The sequence below is a fragment of the Bombina bombina genome, chromosome 7 (assembly GCF_027579735.1).
Source record: "Bombina bombina isolate aBomBom1 chromosome 7, aBomBom1.pri, whole genome shotgun sequence".
Lineage (NCBI taxonomy): Eukaryota > Metazoa > Chordata > Amphibia > Anura > Bombinatoridae > Bombina > Bombina bombina.
The window spans coordinates 557,617,551-557,626,044 of record NC_069505.1 but is presented as its reverse complement, the minus strand read 5'-3'; the positions used below and the strand labels follow the sequence as shown (position 1 = coordinate 557,626,044).

The window sequence follows — 8,494 nt, the reverse complement described above, 5'->3', positions numbered from 1 at the left end:
GAGTTTGGAAGTTCTAGAGCAGTGCTAATATCGTTGCTGAAAATGTTTAGAATTTGTGAAAATCAATTGATTCTTCCTATAGAAATAAGCATAACCCATGAGTATGGGTTTAAGTTATGCTGTGCCTGTGCTAGCTGAAGAAACTTTTTGTTGTCTTGAGTTACTTGATACTTGTTTTAATTAATAACAGAGAACTGTTAAAGTTTTTATATTGTTTAAATAATGCATTACACTTTAACTACACCCCTTAGATTTTAGTCAACTAAAATCTACTGGAGATTCAGTCGACTAAAACTAGACTAAAACTAAAACAATTCAGATGACTAAAATACAACTAAAACTAAAATGGCATTTTAGTCAAAAGACTAAAACTAAGACTAAATTGAAACTTGCCGTCAAAATTAACACTGTATATAACACACACACACACATATACTGTATATAACACACACACACATATACTGTATATAACACACACACACATATATACTGTATATAACACACACACATATATACTGTATATAACACACACACACATATATACTGTATATAACACACACACACATATATACTGTATATAACACACACACCCATATATACTGTATATAACACACACACACACATATACTGTATATAACACACACACACATATACTGTATATAACACACACACACACATATACTGTATATAACACACACACACATATACTGTATATAACACACACACATATATACTGTATATAACACACACACCCATATATACTGTATATAACACACACACACACATATACTGTATATAACACACACACACATATACTGTATATAACACACACACACATACTGTATATAACACACATACTGTATATAACACAAACTTCTGCTCCTGTGTGACAATCACTATATCCTGTGCAGGTTTTCATTCTGTGCAGCACATGTACGGCTGTGAGCTGTATGATGACGGCAGCACCAGGGGGTATAATCAGCACGGTTATGATGGGAGAGAATTCCTCACCCTGGATACAGACAGAGGGATCTGGGTCCCTATAATGACTGAGGCTCAGATCACTACACAGAGATGGAACAGCCCAGAGGTCGGTGCTGCTGAGAGAAACAAGAATTACCTGCAGGGGAGATGTATCGAGTATCTGAGGAAATACATCAGAGCTGGGAGCGCGGAGCTGGAGAGGAAAGGTGAGAGCACTGCTAGAATAAAATGCTGCAATTACAGCTCAGGATATCACTGCTGGGGCACAACACTGAATTCAGCAAGTATAGAGCATCTAGAGGGCGGGACTCATAACTCTGTCATCTGATTGGTTAGAATCTGCTGTCACTCTGCTGCATGTCCCTCTCAGTCATATGGTTTATTATAGGATAGAAGGTCTGACCCTCCCTCACTGCTAGAATAAAATGCTGCAATTACACCTCAGGATATCACTGCTGGGGCACAACACTGAATTCAGCAAGTATAGAGCGTCTAGAGGGCGGGACTCATAACTCTGTCATCTGATTGGTTAGAATCTGCTGTCACTCTGCTGCATGTCCCTCCCAGTCATATGGTTTATTATAGGATAGAAGGTCTGACCCTCCCTCACTGCTAGAATAAAATGCTGCAATTACACCTCAGGATATCACTGCTGGGGCACAACACTGAATTCAGCAAGTATAGAGCGTCTAGAGGGCGGGACTCATAACTCTGTCATCTGATTGGTTAGAATCTGCTGTCACTCTGCTGCATGTCCCTCTCAGTCATATGGTTTATTATAGGATAGAAGGTCTGACCCTCCCTCACTGCTAGAATAAAATGCTGCAATTACACCTCAGGATATCACTGCTGGGGCACAACACTGAATTCAGCAAGTATAGAGCGTCTAGAGGGCGGGACTCATAACTCTGTCATCTGATTGGTTAGAATCTGCTGTCACTCTGCTGCATGTCCCTCTCAGTCATATGGTTTATTATAGGATAGAAGGTCTGAGCCTCCCTCACTGCTAGAATAAAATGCTGCAATTACAGCTCAGGATATCACTGCTGGGGCACAACACTGAATTCAGCAAGTATAGAGCGTCTAGAGGGTGGGACTCATAACTCTGTCATCTGATTGGTTAGAATCTGCTGTCACTCTGCTGCATGTCCCTCTCAGTCATATGGTTTATTATAGGATAGAAGGTCTGACCCTCCCTCACTGCTAGAATAAAATGCTGCAATTACACCTCAGGATATCACTGCTGGGGCACAACACTGAATTCAGCAAGTATAGAGCGTCTAGAGGGCGGGACTCATAACTCTCATCTGATTGGTTAGAATCTGCTGTCACTCTGCTGCATGTCCCTCTCAGTCATATGGTTTATTATAGGATAGAAGGTCTGACCCTCCCTCACTGCTAGAATAAAATGCTGCAATTACACCTCAGGATATCACTGCTGGGGCACAACACTGAATTCAGCAAGTATAGAGCATCTAGAGGGCGGGACTCATAACTCTGTCATCTGATTGGTTAGAATCTGCTGTCACTCTGCTGCATGTCTCTCTCTGCATTGTGTTTAGGGAACTGTAGTCCTGTTTTGTTATAAAGTTATTAGACCCAAAAAACTACAAGTCCCAGAGATCAATAGGAGACCTGACAAGATGCTGAGGTGAACCAATCAGATGCCAAACAAAAGTCACATGACACAGCACTTGCCTTACAGGAAATGTTCAGCCTCAGATCTGCATGAGGTGTTTTATGTTACTGACAGTTAACCCCTTACCTACTGATCTGTACTAATAATGTGTTTATATGTTACTGACTCACAGTTAACCCCTTCTTGTGTGTGTAATTAGTAAGGGTTAATAAAACCAGCTAGAGGAGGCTGAGGTTAGGACCACACACTGCTGGGGCCTTGGTGAGACATTGTTTTATCATCTATTGGCCATTACCTGTAACTTATAGATAATAGAGACCAGCAGCACTTCTAATAAATTACTTATGTTTATTTCACATCCAAAACCACAAAGACAAACAATGTTTTGTTCCTTATATCTTAACTACAGCACAGGTGACATAATCAGCTGATCAGTAACCATGGTTACTAACATACAAATCACTTATTGATAGACTGTATGACCTGTAACTTCCTCTTTACAGAACATATTAGGTATATTATTGTCCTCATATATAATTAGGTGTATTAGTGCCATATAGTGTTTAGAAATAAAATTACAACAAACATATAAGGAAACACTGAATTGACTCTTTGTGTTAGTGAATAAAAACTTGCACATCAGTTAAGATTTGTACTTAAATGAATGCACCTTATTACAATCAGTGCTCATCTAAGAGAATGTGACCAGTCTATTACCTTATTTACTGAAATCCTAGTGAGATCTCTTAATCTTAGTGAATAAATAATTACACTTTAGTTAAGGTTTTTACATAAATAAATGCACCTCATTACATGTAGTGCTCATCTAAGGAGAGTGAACCAGTCTATTTCATTGTTCATAACCATTAATATTACATAGTGAGCTCTCTAAAGATTAGTGAATACAAAGTTACACATAAATAAATTGCACTCAGTGCTTATCTAAGGAAAGGGGAGCACGTGTTTGTTTTGTGAGTTTTCATTTTAACTGTAACACATTGTGGCTGCACTAAGGTTGCACCTCGGTCAGGTTTTCCTAGACACTTTTGAGTTACACAGGCTGCAGGGAGAAGCATGAATAGTGCTGGCCAGGATCACTATTTGTGTGCTATCCAGGGGTGCAATTCTTGTTCCCCTCTGCACATCTTGCAGCTCGTGTAACTCATAAATGTCAAGGAAAACACATGGCCGAGGTGACAACCCCATACCCCCCAACTGTCCCGATTTTCGCGGGACAGTCCCGATTTTAGGGGTCTGTCCCGCTGTCCCGAGTTGCTAGCCATCTGTCCCGATTTGCCCCAGGCATTTAAAAAAAAAAAAAAAAAATTTTTTTTTTTTTAAATTCTGTTGGGCCCATACTCAGAAGCAGCTGGCTTTGCTCTCACAGGGTTAGATACCTGTTAGATTCCCTGTGGAAAAGGAATGGTGAGTGGGTTAAGCAGGAGTAAGAAGGCTGTATACAATCTGACCACGGGTAATGGTGACCTCTCTAACCTACCTCTGGTAGTGATGATGTCTAACCCCTGGTGATAATACTAGCATGCCTTCAGTTTTATACAATGAGCAGTGCTAATACCAGGGTAACAAACAGTGGCAGCTGCAGACTGCCAGCTAATGTGCTTGCCAACCCCAGGACCCCATACAATGAATTACAGATACCCATATATGATGTAGTGTGTGTGTCTATCTGTATCCATAACTGTGTGTGTGTATCTGTATGTATAAGTTTATGCTATGTAGTGTGTGTGTATCTGCATGTATAAGTGTATGCTATGTAGTGTGTGTGTGTATCTGCATGTATAAGTGTATGCTATGTAGTGTGTGTGTGTCTGCATGTATAAGTGTATGCTATGTAGTGTGTGCGTATCTGCATGTGTAAGTGTATGCTATGTAGTGTGTGTGTGTGTATCTGCATGTATAAGTGTATGCTATGTAGTGTGTGCGTATCTGCATGTGTAAGTGTATGCTATGTAGTGTGTGTGTATCTGCATGTATAAGTGTATACTATGTAGTGTGCTACTGTGCATTTTTGCTGACTTTAAAGGCCAGAATTTAGAATATTAATGTGGAATGCAGAGAGCAGTTTTAAAGAATTTATTATTAAATGTCCAATTAGGATAAAAATATTTAGCAATGTCTTTGCAAAGGATAATTAAATACATAGTTCACATAGCCATACCAGTGGTTTGAGCTTGTGTTTGATTTGCTGCCTAAGTGTATTAAAATCTATGACTTTATTTAGAATTTTATTTATATCACTTTGGTCTTATGATTTTTAAGCCCCGCCCACCACATTTCAATTTTTTTTGCGGGGGGGGGGGGGTGTCCCTCTTTTGAATTTTGAAATGTTGGGAGGTATGCAACCCCTAGGCTGCACCTTTGTATACTGATAACAAACCAGGGCTGAAAGATCTCTGTCTTTTATATTAGATTTGTGTTCATTGATTCTGTCCCGTATTCTACAGGTTGACTCCTCTATATAAATTATACCACATGGGCATTTAATAAGGTAGACCACAAAGTCAGTATTGCAGCTAAAAATAGAAATGTTAAAATTTTTACCTGTTTTTGGGCGAAATGTGGATCTTTTAATCATATTGTTACCATGGCAACAACACAAACATGTACTGTATAACAGACATGTTTAGGTAAAGCTAATAATGTTTGTTGTCTTTTATCACCTGATCCAATGTCAGCTCTAATTAGATGATCCTGTAAATTACCTGCTTGCTTATAGGGTGGCATAGGTGGGCACTGAAACTCCTTAACGTCAGGGTTACAATCCTTTAATATACCCCAATGTTTCCTAATTATCTTAACGCTTTGATGACTATTATCATTATATTCAGAGACAAAGACAGCTCAGTTGCCCGTTTATTTTTTGCCCTGTTTATATTATAGAACAGTGCTTCTTAATTCCATTCCTCAGGGCACACTAACAAGCCATATTTTCATGATATCAAAACTAGAGCAGATCAGTAACCATGGTTATTATCCTGTCCTCCCCCAAGGTAATCCTGCAAATCCAGCCTGTTAGTGTGTCCTGAGGACTGAAATTGAGAAACACTGTAAAACTCAGTATGTTCTTGTATTAAAGACAGTGGGAATCCCCTATTCCTACAAAGTGCCCCATTTCTTGCAATCCCTCTGCAGCCAATATTTATTCAGATTCTATTTAGATGAACTCATAGCATTTAACTATGTGATGGGTGAGCACAATTATATTGCAATAGGCTATTACAGTCTAGTTATTTTCTGATCTACATGTAATTTATCCCCTGTTTTCTTTTTTTTCCAGGCTTTATTTAAAAAATAACAAAACAAAATGAAAATACAATTCACTGGGAATTTTGAACAATACAATACAATAACAGAATAACAAAGTTACATAATAATAAGATAACATTTGCCCAGCGACGTTTAACAAACATCATAATGTAGTTTTCACCTACATCTTATTCATGTCATGTAATAAACTGATAGTAGCACAACACGCTACTGCATCATCTACGTATATTTATTTACGTCGTCTTCTTAATGCCAAAGGGCTTCACCTCTTACTGGCTAAGTGTTTATCAGGGTTAGTCACAATATGGTGCTCTAGATAAGATTCCCATAGAGATTGGAAAGTAAGAAATGTGTCCATGGTCTGGTGTTTACAGTAATGAAATCTAATTTAATAAACTGAATTACTATTTACATCTTCACATACTCACCTCTGGGGTCTCTTTACACTTCCAGTTTTCAGCTATTAAATATCTGGCGCTATTTACCATAATATGAAAGAGTTTCTGTGCAGGGGTCGAGGGCAGTTTTGGATCTTTGTTAAGAAGTCAAATCAATGGGTCAAGAGGGCAGTTTATATGTAATATCAGCTCTGTTTCTATTATAATACTTATCCAGAACTGGGAAATCTGTGGCACCGCCACCACTTGTGGCCTATACTGCTATTGACATGACCACACATCTATTACTCTTGAGAATAAACCATTTTGGGAGAGTAATACTATTGGTTTAATAATTTGAAGTTAATTTCCAGCATAACCGAAGATAGTGAAGATGAAGCAAGAGTGATAATTGCGCTAGCGGTAAACCCTTTGCCCGAGTCAGGTTGCGGTGATATTACAAGTTGGGAGTTTAAAGTTTTTGCTCTAGCGCAAACCCGATTAGCGAAAAGGGTTACCACTAGCGCAATTATCAAAAAAAGTTAAAAAATAAATAAAAATAGAAAATAAAAAAGTAATTATCCCAAAAAATAAAATAATCCTATTCTAATACCCATTAAAAAAAAGCCCTATTCTAAAAATAAACTACCAATAGCCCTTAAAAGGACCTTTTGTAGGGCACTGCCCTAAAGTGATCATCTCTTTTAAGAAAAAAAAACAACACCAGCCCCCCAAAATAAAAAAACCTAACTAAAAAACTTTACCTTCAGCTCTTTTTCTGCCAAAATTAAAAAAAAAATCTAATTTATAAAAAATAACAAACACCCCCCCCCAAAAAAACAACACTAACCCCATAAAAGTACTCACCGATGATGATGATGGCGACGCACCATCTTCTTCATCCAGGCAGCGGTCCATCTTCATCCAGGCGGCTGTCCATCTTCTTCCAGGCGTCGGTGGTCCTCATCTTGCGAACTTCAACACGGTAGTCCTCTTCATATGGTCTCCAGCCACAAACTGAATAGTGAATGCAAGGTACCCCTTTTATATGGGGTACCCTTGCATTCCTATTGGCTGTTTTAAACCTTCAAATTCAAATCAGCCAATGGAATGAAAGCTTTCCTAATAGCAACCTAGCCAACAAAGGAAAATTAGAGGAACACTGATGCATCCAGCAAGTTAAAAAGATCCATAATAAAATATACATTATGATTTTGTGAGCCCCAACACAGTGGGATATCAGTGGGCTTAACTCACAATTATTGTGAAAAATGTCAGGGCATAATTAAGCTCATAGAAGTAAACAATTATTAACACAATTAAAGTTTACTTATCTGATATATGATTTCCTAATAAGGTCCAGAATATACGCAAGCAGGCGATACGCCTGACAAGCGTTTTTGCCTCAGCTTTTTTTAAAGGCGCGAGTGGCCCCATACTCCTTGTTTTTTTAAATTGATTTATCCAATCAATTTTACAACAGTATAACACTCCCACCTCAACCAGGGTGCTCCTTATTAGGCCAGATTTTCACTCCTCATCTATCAAAAATACTACACAGTAAAAGCCCCTCTATCGCGTCACCAGTGACGATATTCAGGCTACTGCATTGATTAGTGCATAGAGTACTAAAACAGCACCCGTATTAGTGGTAGAGTAAACAAAGAGAAAAAAGTTTATTTATTATGGCATTATAATATTTAGTAAGTGGTCTATTAAGAAAGCCACACAATATTAAACCTTTTTATTGCGTCACCATTGACGCTATTCAAGATACTATGTCGGTTGGTACATTGAGTGCTGGACGGTGCCTATATTCAAAACTGTTGTAAACAGAAACATCTAATACTTCATGATGTCCTCACTTACTTTAATGGTTTTCATATACTATATGTCAATCTTTTTGGTCCATACAGTGATCACTGATAATTTTTTGGATTAATATAGCAGTCCATGTTTCGGTACCGCATTCTTTGTGAATATTTCTCTTCAGTTTATTAGATTGACATAATATACTATTTGCTAAAAAATCTATTTGAGAAGTCACATTCTTACATCTCTCGCTATGGACGCTATTCGAACTGCTGTGTTAATTGGTACATTACTTGTAGTTCTACATCCATGTTTTTAGCATAACATACTGGAATGTTAGAGATTGGTTCATGACGTCATTTCTCATTCATTCATGCATTATACTATAATTTTA

The 8,494-nt window shown here is 38.1% G+C and overlaps 1 protein-coding gene across 1 annotated transcript in view; it reads left to right on the top strand.

The window, feature by feature from the left end:
• Positions 1-8,494, top strand: part of LOC128667037 (H-2 class I histocompatibility antigen, Q9 alpha chain) — a gene marked incomplete in the record, with an annotated part of 303,896 nt that overhangs the window by 98,326 nt on the left and 197,076 nt on the right. The window contains 1 exon segment of the mRNA XM_053721901.1: positions 912-1,190. Coding sequence (XP_053577876.1) covers positions 912-1,190 — 279 coding nt within the window.